Genomic DNA, 20,120 nt, shown 5'->3' on the forward strand with positions numbered 1-20,120 from the left:
TCTTAATTTAGAGTAAAAATATGACAGTACACTTCAGAGCAGCGATTTAAAAATAGCAACAAAACGTACTGTAACTTATCTTGTCCCAAAGGTGCTTTTTCAAAAGGCAATTGCACATTCTTTGTCTTTCACTTCTCATGCAAGAAGCTTCTTCATTTCTGATGCTTTCTGAATGAGAAGCTTCTTGTATGAGAAGCAAAATGTCTTCAAGGAAAAACAAAGCACCTTTGCGACAACCATGACCTGAATGGCTGAGAATCTCAATAGGCTTTCTGAGATCTTGAGAAGCTTGCATTATGCAAGAGCTTTTGAAAAACTGAACACATGCAAACTTTTTGCAACTTGTTATAGGCCAGAAAAAGACATTGTGTGTGTGCGCGTGTGAGCGCTCGTGTGTGCGCATGTACGTACATACATACATACACATACACAAATACAGAAATGTGGTGATCCCAGTATCTGTTTAGAAACTAAGCTAAGAATATATTGTTCATTCTATACGTAATTTGGAATTATTTTAGCATTCTTGGTTTAGACTTTATTTGCTAATGCAATATAAGTATCCCCTAAGACCTAGGAACAAGTTAAGCAATGCTTTTAAGATCTACTTTTAAAAAGCAATTGAAAACATAATTTAATTTCTGCTTGCCAGTTCTTAGGGTCTGCATAATACATTTGTTTTAAATGTATGAAAATATTTTGTAGCCTACTTTAACAGCATATTATTGATAATGTGCAAATTTGTAATGTCCGATATTATTTGAAATGCTCTTGGGTACACATTTCATAAATATTGCTTGCTTCTTGATAAATAAGGGGGCAATTCTTTATCATAATCAGAGTTTATCTACCTCTTTATGGCAACTTCACATTATAAATATAATTTAAAACAAGAAAATAATAGGTAGAATTGAGTGGATCATTCCTGTTTTGCTGTATTAAGTTGCAAAAATATCACAAATTTATTGCAGAGGATTATGTACATAGAAGGAACACACTCTCTCTCTATTGATGGCTAACAATATATGAAAATAATCCAAGCACACTTGCCAGTTCAAAGCTATAAACAGACTGGAAACAAAAAAACAAACCAAAAGGACTATGTGTTGAATGGAAACAAGTATTGGGTAACAGTAGTCTCACTACTGTAAGTCCTCATCACTGTGTGGGCATACTGCAGAGGTGGTATTTAGCAGGTTCTGACCAGTTCTGGAGAACTGATAGCGGAAATTTTGAGTAGTTTGGAGAACCGGTAAATACCACCTCTGACTGGTCCCACCCCCATCTATTCTCTGCCTCTCAAGTCCTGGAGTGGGGAGGGAATGGAGATTTTATCCGTCCCCTGCTATGCGCACCAAGCCATGCCAATGCCCACAGAACGGGTAATAAAAATTTTTGAATCCCACAACTGGCACACTGCTGTACAATTCCTACTGGATGCTTCATTTCTCCATGGCATAAGAAGTCATTTCTAGAAATAAAAACTTATTATTCTTTGAAAGTATCCAAGATCTAAGTCACAAAAATGTACAGAATCATAATCACTAGTGGCACGCATAGAAAATAGGAGATTCTGACTCTGGTGACATCAAATGATTAACTGGATTTCTGTACCTGACATATGGACACATGTTCCATGGGACAGTTCACTCATGAGGCTTTCTATTTGCATTTTCTATTTTTCTACATCACCTCATCAGTGTGCCTGAAACTATCAAGTTTGTCCTGAAAGATCTGTAAGAATTAGAAAAAAATGTTAGGTATTATCAAGAAGCTTACTGTATATACTCGAGTATAAGCCTAGTTTTTCAGCCCACTTTTTGGGCTGAAAAAAGCCTCCTCGGCTTATACTCGAGTCAGTGAAAAATTTGCCCGAAATGGAGGAGAAAAAGGTGCGGGGCCATGCCACTGGGTGACACTCGTGAATGGCCCAGTGCCCCTGTGAGTTTCCCCTCCCTCTGTGTCAGTTTGCCGCGCAGCGCGCACCGCACCATCCCCCCTCCTCACGTTCTAATGTAATGCAGGGCTGTCTTACGATTCCCCTTCCTCCCCCTCCTGCCGCTCTGCAACGATGTCCCACCTCCTCCTTGTTATGGCAAGCAGCCACATAGCGATGTCCCACCTCCTCTGGTACAGTGATCCAATGATAGGAATCACTGTGCCGTGTGTCATAGGAGGCGGGACATCGCTCCCGCGGCTGCACGGGACATCATCATCACAGCGGGACATCAGCATCATGAGGTGAGTGAAGTATTTCATTGAATACACCGCTAGTTTACTGTTTTTCTTTGAAATAAATATTCAAAAACATTATTGGTATCTATTTTTATTTTTGAAATTTACCGGTAGCTGCTGCATTTCCCACCCTAGGCTTATACTCGAGTCAATAACTTTTCCAGTTTTTGTGGTAAAATTAGGTGCCTCGGCTTATATTCGGGTCGGCCTATACTCGAGTATATACGGTAGATCTTCCAGAAATGGCATTTTTCCTGGTCCCCATAGTTGTTCTCCTTGGATCCAGCCAACCTTATTTATTTCAGTTTGGCTGCAGCACAGGTGAAATCAGAGCACTTATATTTTGAAGCTTGTATACTGAAATTATGCAATGTTTTGAAACAGGATATTTAATACTGAAATTCTTGCCTCCACCCTTGAATTCAAAACAACTTACCTGTGAAATATTTCTCAATCCTTGTAGTCATTTTCACTGATCCAGTAAACAAAGTATGTCCAGGTTGAGATTCCCTGTTCACATAAGCTGCCCAATCTTCCAGATTCCAAAGAGCCAGTTCTCAGCACATTACCACATGCATTATCCACATAAACCTACATTTAAGCCTGCCTCTAAGATTGCAGATCATCAAGAAAGTTAAAAAAAATATAAATTGATACTGATTAATTTTAAAAGAGGGGAGCGCTGATTGGCACATAAAGTTTCCTGCCAACTCTAAGCATTCTGAGGTTGTTGAGAAAAAGAAAGTCACACAACTAATTTGCAAATGCTTTGCCATTGAGAGTAGAAAATGCTGCCATGATGGCCCCCAACTTTGTGGACACTAGAGTTCGGTTCCATAGAGAAAGGTTTTTTCATGGATGAGGGGGCGTGGTTTTGCATGCTGCCTGCATCCCGCAGATGGGACTTCACTTGCTTGCATGGCATGGTTGCTGGCATGCTGTAGATCAGAGCCAGTCCATGGACCTGGTGTTGGGTTCCCCTGTTTTACAAGTTATAATCTACAAAAACATAATAGTCATTTTCCCATGGTGCTATAATATGAACAGCAGCACAAAGAGCTTGTATTTGAACAAGTTGATTGTTAGTTTTTATGAACATCCACATTTATGAACAAGGATTTTCCTATTGCAAACAAAGTGGTAACTAAAAGGTTTAATCACTGAACTTAAAAAGTGTTTATTATTTCTCAGTAAACAAATATATTCTCTTTTCCTGTTCTCTTATTTTTTATCTTTTTTTTTTGTTATCTGGCACTGAAGCAACACATTCTTAAACATTCTATATAAAATCTTCCTATTTTATATCACGATTTTAGGATTAGTAAAGTTTTTACAACCACATCTACAGGTTCAAAAGAGACTTCTGGGATTGTTTATGGAAGGAAAGGTTAATCCTCCCAGTGCACTGTAATCCCAATGAAATTTCTGTCCAATTTAAATAAAAGCAACATGCTATTAATTGGTCCTCTGTGTTTATTAGATGTAACCAAAGACCTGTTTTTACCTTCCATTGTGCTGGTCTCCATTAATGGAGATTTGCATCCAATTGCTTTCTTAGACATAGTTCAAGGACATCCTTGTGTCACGTATCTCCTGAACTTACCCAACTCCATTTTCAAGCTGAAGTATTTTCCCTCCTACACTTCAGTGTCTGGGAATGTCAAGAGCTAGAGATACAAGCCGAGTGCACAGCTGATTGAGGGCAAATGTCTTGTGCTCATTTCTCTATACAGAAATGAAATTTCTTGCTATAATTGGCATGATCCAATCAACATCAGATATTGTCATTCATGGTGTGGTTGAATCACATTAATCCAAGACACTATTGGAGCATTTGAATTTCCATCACATGTAGAGCCTGCTCTTGCCAGCACTTGGATCCAAAGCGGGCGACTGGGCGCATTACCATTCTGTAAATCTTTGACTTGAAGCATAGAGGCATCCGACAATTACACAGGATTCCATTCACCTGGCGTCACTTCATCCAGCAGGCGTAGACACAGGCACGGGCATCTGGAAACCTATAACCATTGCTGCATATGAGGGAGCTGAACTACTTGAATCATTCCACTTTCTTCAGGTCTTCTCCATCAATGCTGATGTTCCAATGGTTTGGGGGCCACATTGCATAATTCCACTTTTTTGATGTTCAGTCAAAGTCCAAATTCATCAAAATGTTCACAGTAACAGCATGTGATATTATTATGCAGTGAGTGTGGACAGCTTGACTTCCATTTATGAGCAAATCAGGAGCATCAGAAGATGAAAGAAAAATGAATGATTCTGAAGGGTCTTTCTCCCCAGTAATCTAACCTGCAAATTAGTACACTCACTTGGTCATGGTGCTATAAGGGGAGAAATCTTGTTTTGCCCCTTTTTTCTTAAAACAAAGAAAAAAACATAGTGAAAGGTAGAGTTTTTGCAATCAGGCTGCTCCCTAAAATCAAGATGAAGCTATTTCAAATCCCCCCTCCCCCCCGGTTAATAAAACAGCTTTCACAGCTACATCCTGCTCTTTGTGCATCCATAGAACCGATTATATCCTTGAACATATTTTTCACACAGTCTCAAACTGCTCTCACTGAAATATTTTCAGATATTTGAAGAGGGCTGCAATTCTGGAGCTTCAAAAAGTCACAGAACAAATGTTAAAGGGTATGAGGCTGACCTTTTTTTTTCATCTAATTTTGGTGCCTCTGACGGATATGGGAGGCGATGAAAGGTAACCCAAACTGCTGTTTCCATTAACCTTGTTTTGGGGTGTTGATAATACAAATTGGGATACTGAAACCTCCAATTTTAAACTTGGAAAAAATCCCAAATAATAGTCTGAAGTTGACTTGCAAAAATGGCTGTAAATGGGTATCCGAAGCCAAGGTTAAAAATGGCAATAGGAGTGGAGCCTCTACTTTGTTTATGAATGCAAAGAGAATGAAAAATACACAAACACACATGAACAATTTGTCATTTTGGCACAGAAATTCAGCATACAATCTCATAGTGTGATAGAAGGTGCATGGCCTGGAGTTTTGGGTCATTGATACAGCAACAATTACCACAATATTTTTTATATAAATGCCTTAGGAAAGCATTTATTTGACAGACAATTTAAATCTTAGCTAAACGTTGTTAACTGCTGCAACTTCTATTTATTATTTATTTGATTTACATAGCTACTAATTTCACATATGTGACTTTAGACAGCTTATCATTACCGATATATTCTTTTTCATGCTTTTAATGATGTCATTTTGTATCACTTTTGATTGTTATAAAATTCTCTGAATATTGTATTAACAGCCAGTATTTTAAATCAATATTTCCAAAGAAACACATTTCTTGGGGGTGAATCCAGTCTGATTTAAAACTTTCTTAGTGCTGCAGTGAAGCTGCCTACATGATTCTTGATGAGGCAATGAGTTCATCTTAATTTCCAGGTTGCACATTTTACCACTGTATCTTATTTTACTCTCTTCCCACATTGATATGCAAATTTGCTTTTAAAAGTAACTGGGTAAAAGGTTTATGCATTTGTATATCCATTAAAGCCAACATACAGATTTTTAATAGTATTATACTCAGTTTTGGAAGTGCTTTTTTATTAATAGTTGTATGCATTCATCATGTTATAGCATTTAACATTTTTAAAAATCTATTTCAACATATAAATTATACATATATATTTGGAAAGGGTAAATTGGATAAGTTCTCATAAAAATACAAATTTAAAGTTTAGAAAGCAATTTCTAAACTTTAACATTCTATATACATTTTTACAGATTCATTTGATTTTGAAGGATATTATAAATTGGGCTGCTGAATGAGTAGACAAAAATATCTGATTTACATTTGACATTAACAATTTTAGAAAGCAAAAACCTGAAAATTCAGTAACAGGTTCAGTTCATGATGATGTGCCTAAGTTAATCTGCATGAATAAACTCATCTGCATTATTTTATAGCTCTTGACTTATAATTGGCAATAAATGAAATTGCTCTATAAATTATCCTTCAATAGTCACAAACTGAATAAACAGCAATAAGATGATTAGGGATTATATTTTTAAAAAGGCAAAGGAAAACTACCTACAATAGTATGTTGCTTGAAGATATTTTATATAACAAATAGATAGGCTAAAAATTATAGCAAGGGGACTATACAGCAGAAACAAGAGACAGGAAAATTTAAATTCTAATTTCTACATACTTAAAGATTTCTGCTTACAAATAGTACAACAAAATCTTTCTTAACTAAAAACACTGTTCAGGAAAGAATATTGATTTCTTCTGCACTGTCTTTTAATACTTAACTGATTAACAGAGTTAACATACTAATTAATTTGCAAGACAAGATGGCTGGTACAATGATTAGTGTGGTGGTTGGGGTTAGCATGTGCTCCCCCTAGGCATCTGGAAAGAATCTGGGACAAATTGGGCATTCCCAACTTATGATTATCAGGGCTCTGCACATAACACCTTATGAAACTCCCCAAATCAAATCTTTGGATTGCACTACAGTTGCCAAAGGGAGCTACACAATTCAGAACGTTAACAAGTGGCTGGCTGGTGCTATGTGGGTGTAAAAGGGCTGAAGCATTTTCAAATTTCCTTTCAAATCCAAAACTCACAACATCAATCCTCATAACCATAATTATTATTATTGAAAAATCACATAATAGATATTACAAAGGTATCAATCTGCTCATCTAAGAATATAAACCATGGAATTATATTAACATACTGAGTTCAGTTTTTATTCTGGTTGATGTATGCTTTCAGCATGTGTATACAGTATGCATAACCTTTTAAGTGCATATTTATTTATTTATTTGTTTGTTTATTAAATTTGTTGCCCATCTTGTTCCACAGGAATTCTGGGCGGCTTACACAGGGGTGGGTTGCTGCCGGCGTTACTGCCAGTTCGCAACCCGCGTGCAACATGCATGCGTGCGCTGGTTCGGGGACGTGGCAGGCCTGGGTTGGTGCCCGTTCTGTGCCACAGGCCTGAATTCCACTACCAGTTCAGCCGAACTGGACCGAACCAGTAGCAACCCATCTCTGGACTTACAGTATTAAAAGCACTGAATATTTCTAAAACAATAAAAATGGAATTTCAAAGATATAAAAGTAGTGTTAAAAGATAGGAAGTGGAGAACAGGATGAACAGAAGGAGGTGGGATTGCCTCTTAATTCATCAACTACTTCCATTGTGATGTTGCCTCATTGGGATCCCAAGCTATCTGCCAGAACCAGATCTTTAGGCTCTTGCGGAAGATCAAAAGGGTGAGAACCAATCAAACCTTGGGGATAGGAGGCACGGCAGAGAAGACCCTTCTCGTTGACCCCATCAGCCAAAATTCCTTGACTGAGGGGCTCCGCAGCATGCATGCTCTGCCAGCATGGGTGGGATGGGCCAATCCCAATGGGGTGAGACAGTTCTTCAAATAACCTGGACTCATGCTATGCAGGCATTTAAAGGTAATAACCCACACCTTGAATTGCATCTGAAAGCAAACCAGCAACCAGTGTAGTTCATGGAACAGTGGTGAAACATGAGCCACCCACAAGAACTCCCTGTACTGCCGCATTCTGCACAATGCTCTGAATGCTCTTCAAGCATAGCCCATATAGAGAACATTGCGTATTCCAAACATTGAAATGCCTTTCAAAATTTAGTTATATTTTCACTAATTTGTGAGTCTAAAAAAATATTTAAAAGGGCCCACAAGCATGTTTCAGGGGCTTTTGGAATAAGGAAGCTATGCAACTGCAAAGACCTTTTTCTGCAGGAAACAAACTAAATTTTAGGTAAGAATTGTTTGCATTAGGGCCATATTTTGTGGTGACACCAGGGGTGGGTTTCAACCGGTTCGTGGCGGTCCCTGTGAACCGGTTGGTCGCCGAACCTAGAAGTAAGTAACTTCCGGGAACGGTGAAGGGCACGCCCGCCCGCCCGCGGTCCTTACCGGGTTTTGACGAGTTCTGCGCTTCCACGCATGCGCAGGAAGCATACAGCACCTGCGCGATCATCCAGGAGCAGCTGGAGCATCACGCAGATGCTAGTACGCATGTGTGCACCGTGCGCGTGCACGAGGACACCGCCGGCCCCGTTCCAACCGAACCGGTTGGAACGGGGCAAGAAACCCACCCCTGGGTGGTGCTCATGTTTTATTTTATTCTTTGTTTTTAAACAAGGGTGCTGTTTTATATCAGAAGACTTTTAGAAACACACTGCATATGAATACAGAAATGTTCAACTCTTTCAGGAAAGGATAGTTGAAGACATTTAAAATGTAGAAGAAAGCAAAAACCATGACCAATTACTATTTTCAAAGGTCTTCTGAAAATCATAAAATGAAGACTGGGACCTATATATAATTCGGCTTAGCTCTAATTGTGAATTGGGTCCACATAAAAAAATAGGAACATAAAGGCCTCTTTCTTATTCAGTTTAGTAGAAATTTATACTTTTAGAAACCAAATGGCACTCTACATTCAGGCAATACGCACACATACTGAACACTCAGAGACAAAATTTCAGTATTCCTAGGGATTGTTGCATTATTGAGGATTTTGACTGTGTGGCAATAATATTTTCTTCTCTTCTTTCTCCTATATGTCATTAAGCAACTTGAAATCTTCTCCTAGAGAGAGAAGTATTTTTCTGGAATGACCTGGCATGGAACTGTGAACCTGTAAGAAAAAAAAAAGAATCGGGCAATAGATACTTAAGTAGATACAGTCCACTGCAACCAGAAGATATAACCCTGATTATTTTTCAGAAGCCTACTTTCTAGTGTTAGTTCTGTGCTGCAGAAGCGGCTAATTTAAACCAGGAAAGACACCCAGGTTCTGTAACTGTGTGCCCTTAATTCTGTCACCAAGAAGTATTTACCGATCACTCATTCAATGACTCTTCCACTACATTAAACAAGAAATTATGACTGGTCCTTGTACACATAGCTTGCCCAACAACGCCACAGTATTTACAACAATTGCAACATTTTGCAGTCACCTAATCACACTTAGCAACTTTTCCTCCCAGCTTCCCCTAAGCAAAGTCAATGGGAAAATCCACAAGGAAAGTTGCAGTCACTTCTCCACCTTCCTGCACACTGGATTGTGCCTTCCTTTCCATTGGCCTCTTTGTGCTGACATGCACCTGCATCCCCCTTCCTTCAGCTACTGCACAACAGAAGCCCCTGAACTCAAATCCAACCTGAGATGGGCCACCCGGGGCTTTTCCATCCCCTACAGACCCCCATATTGCAATGTGCTCTACATGGGGCAGCCCTTGAAGAGCATTCGGAGACTTCAGCTTGTCCAGAATGCAGCCGCGCGAGTGATCGTGGGTGCACCTCGGTTCACCCACGTAACACCTATCCTCCGCGAGCTGCACTGGCTGCCTATTGGTCTTCGGATACGCTTCAAGGCGCTAGTCGTCACTTATAAAGCCCTTCATGGTATTGGACCTGGGTACTTGAGAGACCGCCTGCTGCCAATCACCTCCAATAAACCGATCAGATCCCACAGATTAGGCCTCCTCCGAATTCCATCCACTGGCCAATGCCGACTGACGACTACCCGGAGGAGAGCCTTCTCTGTGGCTGCTCCGACCCTCTGGAACGAACTCCCCGTGGAGATTCGAACCCTCACCACCCTCCAGGCCTTCCGCAAAGCCCTTAAAACCTGGCTATTCCAGCAGGCCTGGGGCTAAAGAGCTTCTGCCCCCCCGCCTTCTCGAATGGTATGGTTGTTGTGTGTTTTAAATTCTGTATTGTTTGTTTGTCTTTTTTATCCCCTGTTTGTACCTCCTTTCCCTTGACTGAGTTGTGAGCCGCCCTGAGTCCCCTTTGGGGAAAAGGGCGGCATATAAATGAAATAAATCCTAATCCTAATCCATATCCCTTAACTGTGAATCCTACCACTTCCCACTTAAAGACCTGCACATTTGGGGATACAATAACAATAGGGACTGCCTGGACTGTCATTCCTAAAACATGCAGTCACATGACCCCAATCCCAGCTGCTGCTGTAATCCAGGGACCACCTGTACAGTTTTCTGCTGCTTTTGCCCTACTTTCCCTGTTTTTATTCCTAGGAAAAGGAAGGAGTATTTTTCCTGCTAGCATGGCTTCCTATAGCTGTTGCTGGCTCTATTGCAGTGCCTGCTGAGGACAATTTCTCATTACTGATTCCTCCTGCAGCCCTTCTCTATCTCCTATCTAGATGGATAGATCTCAGGTATGGAAATGTCAATGAGAAAACTCACAGGGATTTACTTTGCAGGTTGAAACAGATCAGAGTGCCCTATGTTTAGTATGAGCACCATCCAAAGTTTCTCTGGTTGGACCTAAGTGTTGTTAAATAAATTAATATAGAAATAGCTAGACCAAATAAACTGAAGAGAAATGTCATGCACATGGTCATATGTAAATAGTTACTTCAATATTACAAAACAATGGCATCTTTATGTCTTCTCATCTTTCAACACTTCATAAATCTATGGGAATTTTGCAGTTTACATTCTTTTATTTGGAAAATTGTTTTCACTTCATATGCATCTCACTTATTAGGAGGAATATATTTGGACTTGAAGGTATTCTGACATGGTACTAGTTATGTTGCACATATGGTCAGCTAAGTTTAGAAGATTTTAAAATAGTAATAATTAGTTTGGGTGCAGAAAGAGAAGGAAAAACATTGCTGGTTGTTGGTTTTCTTTGCATATAATCCCTAGAAGAATGATGTTTTGGTCAAAGAGTTGTAGTATAGAGAAAAACAGACTGCTTGGCCTCAGCAACCTACTTCAAGAAAGCCAACAGTTTTTTTCAGAATGCACATAGCACACTAGTTCCTCTGGGTAGGTGAAGTGGCTCTGCAAATACTTCAATAGGGTTAGATAGGTTAAATCCAATACCAAATTGCAGCTGGAAGCATATTAGCAACCAAGACAGTATATGTATCACAGATCTAATGTACTCCTGGCACATAGTGCCAGATAATAAGTAATAAGTTATTTAATTGCTGCATTTTACATCAATTGTACCTTCAAATGGGCTTTAAAGGTAGCTCCACATAGAGCACATTGTGGGTATTAAATCAGGATAGGAGATATAGCAATAGCACTTAGATTTATATACCACTCCATAGTGCTTTACAGCACTCTCTGAGCAGTTTATAAACGTTAGCATACTGCCCCCATCAATCTGAGTCCTCATTTTATGAACCTCAGAAGGATGGAAGGCTGAGTCAACCTTGAACCATCAGGATCAAACTCCTGGTTGTGGGTAAAGTTAGCCTTCAGTGTTCCATTCAAACCATTTCAGTAAATATGCTTTCTGCTATAATCTGAAGGGATATTGAGATGGTAAATTTATTAGCAGTTAATCATCACCCTGTATTCCTCAAACATGTATCTCTCAACCCTAAAGAAATCCATTACTGTCAGCTTTTTAAAGTGGAGTTGACAGGAATGGAATGTACGGTATTTCAATGAGGTTTCGGTATTGCAACAGACACTTGAAAACCTATCAACTTTCTTCTCTGTTTCTCATATCACAATCAAGGCAAATTGTTTTGAATTAATTTCTCATGTTTTCTACTTTCCCAACCCTCAGATATCTATTTTGTAACTGTTCAGCATTCTTTTTTCCTCTTCTCCGAGTCAAACCCCCATTTCATCACAATCATCAAAATATTTCCTTGACTTAGAACTCTCAAGTGCAACATTTTTGGCTACATTTATCAAGGAAGTAGAATCCCTGTAAGAGATTCTGAAACACATCTGAAAGAGGCTGACCATTTCACTCAGGCTTTTGGCCAGCATATGAAACCAGGATTGCTTTGACCAGTTTAGAAGATAATGTATACACAAGAACTAAATGTGGATTACAGAAAAATTATTTTACATTAGCAGAGCTGGGCCTTTCAACCCTATTCTATCTGCTATATTTACTGTCACAGGATTGTGGTGGGAGATGACTTTTGACATTGAAGTGCTTGGTCTTCTGTGTTCTCTTCTGCTGTTCAATATCTCCCTGAAATCATTGGTAGATGTTATATGGATGCCTTAAGAATGCAAATGGCAGGTAGTTCAGTTATTCTCAGAGATTTAAATCCAAGGAAACAACCAATTCTTAGCAGATTGTTAAGTTCAGTAATGCTGGACAAAGTAAACAAGCTGTAATTTAGTCCAGAAGCTATCGAGGAGTGTTCATTAACTCAGCTTCTGGATTAATTTCATCTTATTTTGGGTGAGATTGTTCTTCCTCTCAAAAATCAGGTTTCTAGGAGCACACCTTGACTCAGTGCTCTCTCTCCAAACAGACATTCCCAACACCAGTGGTGGCTATATAATTACATCTAGTGTGCCAACTGCAACCGAGCCAGATAGATGCCCACAGCAATTTATCTAAAGCAATGTATTCAATGAAGGACTATTATTGAAATGCATCCAAAAACTTTAGGTGCTGCCAGTCAGGTGGATAAGCAGTAAATAATAGCAGAAAACCATGTTGAAAGATTTGCATGGGTGAACACCATTTTTTCCAATTTAATAGTTTTGGCTTTGGCCTCTGGCCTTAATGATTTCTGAACTTAGCTTTCTAAGAGACCACCTATCTCAATATGAACCTATTCTAAGGTCAGTAGGGGAGGCTGTCTTAAACTTGCCTTGTTTTCTAAGGTCTCTTTGCTGGGCATATAGGAAAGGGCACTCAAATGCCAGCATGTTAAATATAATAATTTTGAAATCATTCCTATAATCCTAAAGCATGTTGTCTTTTTGAAAAATATACTTATGAAAAAGATCTTACCTGTTACTACCCCTTGGCCTGTCCACAACTGATTCGCAAGATCCATAGAAGTTAGTGACCTTTTCTGAGGTGTATCTGACTGAAAAAGATATATGGTGCTTTAAATTAGTAATATGCTTTGCTTCTTTTGATAATTAGATATTAGATTAGAAGCAAGGAAATCCAAGGTGTAGTCCTCGCTTAGTCACAAAGGAATTTGTCTGGGAAGAAATTGGAAGATTTACAGCATCTGGGAAGGTGCAAACGGAGGGGGCTGGAAAGGCTAATTCTACACACGGCTGGAGGGGACAAGATGATTAGAGCCTCCCAGACCAACTTGTGCAGCCAAACATGAGTGCATGCTCCCCTCCTTCCCCAACCAAGGCTCGCGAAAAAAAACTAGGGTGGAGATTTTGACTCCTTCCAAACAGCAATAAATGAAATGACCCATTGCCCTGCAACTGAGTTGAAGACAGATTCCATATCAACGTGGGGAATTCAAACCAGCCAGCAGAAAGGGGCTTGGGCCATATCTTCCCTTAGTCAGCCATCAATGTTGGAGCTGCAACCTATGAATGGGTTTTCTTCGCAGGTCATGGATGGGAGAGATGCCAGTGGGCACCTGCTCTCCCTCAGCAGATGGGAGCATGGCAGATAACTAGGCAGTGGCCATCCCAGGGATTGACACCCCACCCCCACCGAGTCCAGTCTCACCTGCAATGCCCCAACAGGTTCTTACCCCACCTTCCTACAGAGAAGAGTTCTCAACAATGGAAGAAGGGATGAATGAGGGGGAAGCTGCAGGATGGATAGTGGAACAATGTGATGAGGTGGTTCCTAAGTTTAGAGATGTAATTGGGTTCCTTCCTTGGGGGGGGGAATAAAATGACCGTTGCTGTCAACTTAGCCACAAAGCGTCAGAGTGCTTGGCTCCAGCCCCAATGCCACGAACGTGTGCACCAACTGCCACGGTGGTAAAGAGAAGGCCCAGATGCCACCAGAAAAGAGTCATCTGAGCCAACAACCTCAGAAAGAGGGTCCCCAACCTAAGGTGATGAAGAGTCCTCCCAATGGGGAGGCCTCGAGGAGGAAAATGCCGAGGATGACCCAATGGTGAGTGTACCCATCAGTCCCTTCGCCTTCCAAGCCAAGCTCCAAGTACCAAAACAGGGGTGGAAGGGAAAGTTGAAGCAGTTGTGGACACCGGCTGCACTCAATGCTTAATCAGCATGTCAATTGTAAAGCAACTAGGCATACGCACAAGACCTCTAGCCTGTCCCATTCGGGTTGAGCAGGAAGATGGAACGCTAATTGGAGGGACCCCAGCCATGCTAATGACCGAACTGGTAAAGTTACAAGTGGGCCACCACTATGAGCTTCTCAGATTCATTGAGGCTCCAGAGATACCAGAATATATTATCTTGGGGCTTGCATGGCTTGACTACAATAGCCTACGATAAAGTGGGAAGGCGGCGGTAGGAAATTGATGATCGCGTTTGGCCCACTACCATTGGTGGAGCCAAAGGGACAATTGAACCCAAGAGCCCAAAACCTGCCGCACCTGCAGCAGGGACAAAAACCCCAGGGGTCCAACAAGTACCAAAAAACTTGTTGGGGGATGTTTTGTGAAGAAAACCGCAGTACAATAGTAAGAAGGGAAAAATTGTTCACCCCATTCTTTCTTCCTTCCACCAAAAGGCAGCCCAAGTCCCTAACTGAAGCCAGGATAAGCTGATGACAGCTATGAAATTGGCACTCCCAACAGACCAGTGGCTCAACAATAACCAGGATATCCTAATGATGAAAATGGATTAGCCTGGAAGGGGTCCAAACTATACGTCCCTGTGGGGTTGAGGTTGGAAGTTCTACAGCAGAGCCATGAGGCGGAACTAGGAGGCCACTTTGGATTCCTAAAAACACTCCACCTCTCCAGGCATCAATTTATGGAATTGGAGGTGGAAGATTATGTAAAAAGCTGTGCTACTTGTGCAACGAAGAAAACACTGCCAGAGAAGCCCCATGGAATACTACAACATGTGGCTAGCCCTAACTGACCAGGGGAAGAGATCACAATGGACTTCATCGTCGAAATCCCAGCCAGCAGTTGGAGTAGAGTAATCTGGACAGATTGATTTGGTTTCCAAGCAGGCACACTTCATCGCTTGCTCAGGGTTGCTGTCCGCAAAGAAATTAGCAAAAATGTTTGTGAAACACATTTATCGCCTGAACAGGGTGCCCAAGAGGATCATTTCAGACTGTGGAGTCCAGTTCACAGGCAAGTTCTGGAGAGAGTTCCTGAGATCCATTGGGTCCACACAAGGACTGAGCTCAGAAGTTCATCTTAGCATGAACCACGCAGCAGAGAGGGCCAATGCAATGGTGGAACAATACATCTGGTGTTATGTGGACTATCAGCAAGACAACTGGTTGGACTTGTTACCCTTTGTCGAAGTGGCGTACAGCAATGAGGTCCACAGCAGACGGGATTAACAGCTTTCCAAATTACCAGTGGCCTGGAATTTGTTGCCATGCCTGAGCTGCCTAGAGAACCTCCCTCCTCCATGTTCTCTGAATGAATGGATGGACACTCTAAAGAAAGGATGGGAGAATATGAAGAAAGCTCTAGCAGATGCAGCAGAAGCCTACAAGAAGCAAGCTGATAAACACCACTAGCTCCAAATCCCCTTTTGTGTGGGGGGCAAAGTTTTTGTGTCTACCAAATACATAAGATTAAGAATGCCTAGCAAGAAATTGGGCCCAAAATGTCTAGGTCCATTCCCAATAGAGAAGATAATTAACCCAGTTACAGTTCAACTCAGTCTACCCAGAAGTCTAGGGAAAATTGACCCAGAATTTCATTGCAGCTTGTTGAAGCCAGTAATTGGGTCCAGCATAAGACCATCCACCCAACGTTTCCCTTCTTCTGTAGTGGTAGAAGGGGAAACACGTTATGAGGTAGAAAAAAATCATAGACTCCAGGCTCTAGTATTTAGTGAATTGGAAGGGTTACCCTTTGTCCAAAGCTACTTGGGTGAAAAGCTGGAACCTAAAAGTGGAGAAGTTAGTAAAACTGAGAAAGTTAGTAAAAATGAGAAGGTTTCCAAGAAGCCAAATGGTCCCCCCGGGGGGAGGGGGAAGAGAAGTGATTGATTTAATTATGTTAACTTTTTTGTTATTCTCTTTTCAGGGAATGTTTTTCTTCTGAGGAGAGGCCACCTGTCAGGCCTGCAGTCATATTCCTTTTAGGATCTTTGGCCTGCCACACTCTCTATTGTTTTTCTATGCTGTTTCATTAGTGGGGTAATTGGGAGGGGGAATAGTAAGGAGTAGACTGTGTTGTTGTCAAAATAAAACATTCCTTTCTAGAAGCCCAAGGTCATTCTTTGTCTCCGCACCTCTGCACCTGACCAGAACTAGATGGGTGGAAATGCCAGTGTGACAGTGGAAGATTGGACCATGTGATGGACTTGTGGGTGTGGGGACAAGATCATGAACTTTCAACAGGAAGCTTTCAGATTCGGGTTTTCCACAGATGTGCCAACATGTCTCTCTTATTAAATTGAGGAAAGCTCAGACAGGGCGCGCAACTTGGGAGTCCTCCTGGACCCACAGCTGACCTTAGAACATCACCTGTCAGCTGTGACCAGGGGGGCATTTGCCAGGTTCGCCTGGTGCACCAGTTGCGCCCCTACCTGAACCGGGAGGCACTCGCGACAGTCACTCATGCCCTCGTGACCTCAAGACTGGACTACTGCAATGCGCTCTACATGGGGCAGCCTTTGAAGAGTATTCGGAGACTACAACTCATCCAGAATGCAGCTGCGCGAGCGATTGTGGGTGCACCTCGGTACACCCACGTTACACCTATCCTCCGCGAGCTGCACTGGCTACCGATCGGTCTCCAGATATGCTTCAAAGTGCTAGTCGTAACTTATAAAGCCCTTCATGGTATTGGACCTAGGTACTTGAGAGACCGCCTGCTGCCAATTACCTCCCATAGACCTGTTAGATCGCACAGGGTCGGCCTCCTCCGGGTTCCGTCTACCAGCCAATGCCATCTGGCTACTACCCGGGGGAGGGCCTTCTATGTAGCAGCTCCGGCCCTTTGGAATGAACTCCCCGTGGAGATTCGGACCCTCACCTCTCTCCAGGCCCTCCGGAAAGCTGTCAAAACCTGGCTGTGCTGGCAGGCCTGGGGTTGATGAGTTCCCCTCCCCTCTCGACTTGTATGGCTGTATGACTCTTGTGTATTTTAATTACGTATATTGTGTTTGTATCCCCTTTTCCCCTTTTGAGTTGTTTGCCGCCCTGAGTCCCTCCCGGAGAAGGGCGGCATACAAATAAACTAAATCTTAATCTTAATCTTAATCTCTGCCTTGGACTCTGATTTAATTCTGGATGGTGTTTGGAACACTGACAATGCCATTGTCTGCTTCCCGGGACTATTAGAGAATGACTGGTCCAAGGTCATGAACCTGGCTTTATGCCTAAAATGAGGCCTGAACTCACAGTCTCCCAGTTTCCAACCTGATGCTTTAACTGCAAACTTGATTCTCATCCCATGTTTACAAGTTTTCAAACGTACCCGGAAGGTATGAGTTGTGTTGGGCCTTGAAAACTGATCTATTAAGACAGTTCTCTCTCTATGAGGTCGTCGTTCCAGACCATGAGGTACTGCACTGGATATTCTGCTGTGAAGTTGTTTTCCTCTATGCTGAAAATGGAAAGATGAAAGAAGCAACCAGTTAATGGGTAGATTTTTTTAAAATGTTATTATAGCAGTTGAAGTAAATACAATTATTGTACCTGAGGCTGTGACATTATATATCATCTGCACATCTCTTTCCTTGAAAGCTTAAGGAATAATATGTCTGTGTAGGTAGTCCTCGAAATGACCACAACTGGGAGCAGAATTTGCATTGCTAAGCAAGGTGATTTTTAAATGAGTTATGCCTGATTTTATCATTTCTGTGACAGTCGTTAAGTGAATCATACAGTTGTTAAGGAAACCAGCTCCTCCCATCGACTTTGCTTGTTGGAAGCCAGCTGGAAATTATTGCAAATGATTATCACATGACCCCAGGACACTGCAACACATTGTCAAGTATCTGAATTTGATTGTGGGGATGCTTCTACAGTTGTAAATGTGAGGATCAGTTGTTCCTTTTTTCAGTGCAGTTATAACTTTGATTGGTTGCTAAATGAATGATTGATAGATTCTATATATGGTATCCCTTCCTGCAATACTACCCTGCACCAGGGCTCAAGTAGTTCTGAAAGCTAATGCAGTGTATATAGTCACCTAAAACTGCTGATTGGTGAGCAAAATTCTCAAGAGACAATTTGAACTTCATAGAATAAAGTCTGGCTATGTATATTCTAATGAAGCTGGTTATATCCTTCTTCCTGGTAGTCAATTTAACTGCTTTTCAATTGACTTTTTATCGCCTCCTCACAAATGACTAATTTTAACCAGCTTCTGAAACACTTAGGCATGCAGTTCTAAAATTACCTACTTAAGACTTTTTCAAAGGCACTTCAGATGAAGATAACATGTTTTAGCAGGAACAGAGAAAACTTTAATTGCAAAGGGGCCCGCTGAAGACTAGAAAAGTTTACTATGTTTAAAGAATGGTATAAAGAATGGTATACACAAGGGCTGTGAAAGTGGAACATACTAAATTCCTGATAATTAAATATTTAGATATTCCATATCAAAAATATGGAATTGCTATGTATGGGAAGGACGTCTCACTGTTTTAATGGGAACATTAACATAGGGGTTTTTTGCCAACAGAATAGTGTTACAAATACAGTTAAAATGCAGCTATTTGGAGTTGAATAGTTTTACCACCTTTTGCTAACACAAAAATCTTCAATGTACTTTCAATTGCAGCCCCAAGTCTTGTCCTTTATACCTTCTCGATCAGCAAACCGGACTGGAAAGAGAACTTAGATCCCATAGTCTGCATTTTATCTGAATGTACAGTTCATGAGATTAAAATAACTTTAAATCTGATTAGACTACAATTAACCTTTTGGATTTCATAACTACCAGTACTTAGTTTAAAGTGCACTCCAATATTTTGTAATCATGTTTTAATACAAAATGTATTGGATTATTATGTAAATTTTCAAAGCAAGAAAATGAGTGTTAATGTAACAGAAATAATAAAACTAAGCAAGCTGGAAAAGCAAAATTCATGCTAATGTTCAGAATTTAAAACTTCTAAAAACAAACACAATCTGCTAAATTATATGTGACTTCACATAACTCATCCTTTTTTAATAAAGTTTTTTTTCCATTTTCATAACATATAACCACATGTATATTATTACATAGCCAACATCATATTATATTATTAAATGTTTATATCAATTTGTCTTACCACCAACTCCCCAAAACAATTAAACAATTATTGGTTCTATTCTCCATATACCACATTTGTACCTTATCCATCTCTTTCTTTTCCCTCTGTCCTCCTCTCCCTACCTCATTTCTTTCCTTTGTCATCCTTCTCTTATCTACTTCCCCTCCCTCTCTCCTTCTCCTCTCTCGCCCTCTTCCCCCCCTATCCTCTCTCCTATCCCTCTCTTCTTCCCTTACCTCTCTCCTATATTTCACACTCTTCATTTCATTTACTTGGTGTATTTAAGCTTCTGAGCAAGCTCCATTTGATGTTGATGGTATTTATAATTCCTTTTCAATATACATATTTAATTTAACATATATCTTCCTCCTCCTTTTTTTTAAAGAAAAAAGTATACATATATAATAATTGTGTTGTTTTTTTAAAACAGCCTATTTTTGGCCAAGATCTAGACCTGGTTACAATTCCCAGCTATTCTCATCATTGTATTTATATAATTATACATCCTTATATGCCCCCAATTTCTGATTCTGTCTTTAAATCTCAATAATTTCCCATTGTAAGTATATTTCATGTTCCCTCTCTATTTTTCCATATTTTGGAATAGGTTACCCTTAATTGTCTTTAAATAAAAATCCTTACTGTTCAATGTTCATTACAATTCCCTTAGTCTATTATATAGAATGACAAGCAGTACACATCTCACTTTGTTCATCTC

General features: G+C 40.6%; 1 protein-coding gene across 2 annotated transcripts in view; it reads right to left on the reverse strand.

The window, feature by feature from the left end:
* Window positions 1–8,361: 8,361 nt before the first annotated feature.
* FAM149A (family with sequence similarity 149 member A) overlaps window positions 8,362–20,120 on the reverse strand; it is a 38,718-nt gene continuing 26,959 nt past the window's right edge. Inside the window, exons 12-14 of one of the 2 annotated variants that reach the window (XM_032224701.1) lie at window positions 17,617–17,745; window positions 13,053–13,131; window positions 8,362–8,928 (exon numbers count right to left, since the gene is read on the reverse strand). In XM_032224701.1, coding sequence (XP_032080592.1) covers window positions 8,858–8,928; window positions 13,053–13,131; window positions 17,617–17,745 — 279 coding nt within the window. In that variant the 3' untranslated portion in view covers window positions 8,362–8,857. Of the gene's footprint in view, window positions 8,929–11,489; window positions 13,132–17,616; window positions 17,746–20,120 lie in introns of those variants that run through there. The other variant, XM_032224700.1, reaches the window with a different exon arrangement.

The sequence above is a fragment of the Thamnophis elegans genome, chromosome 9 (genome assembly GCF_009769535.1).
Source record: "Thamnophis elegans isolate rThaEle1 chromosome 9, rThaEle1.pri, whole genome shotgun sequence".
In the NCBI taxonomy this organism is placed as follows: Eukaryota; Metazoa; Chordata; class Lepidosauria; order Squamata; family Colubridae; genus Thamnophis; species Thamnophis elegans.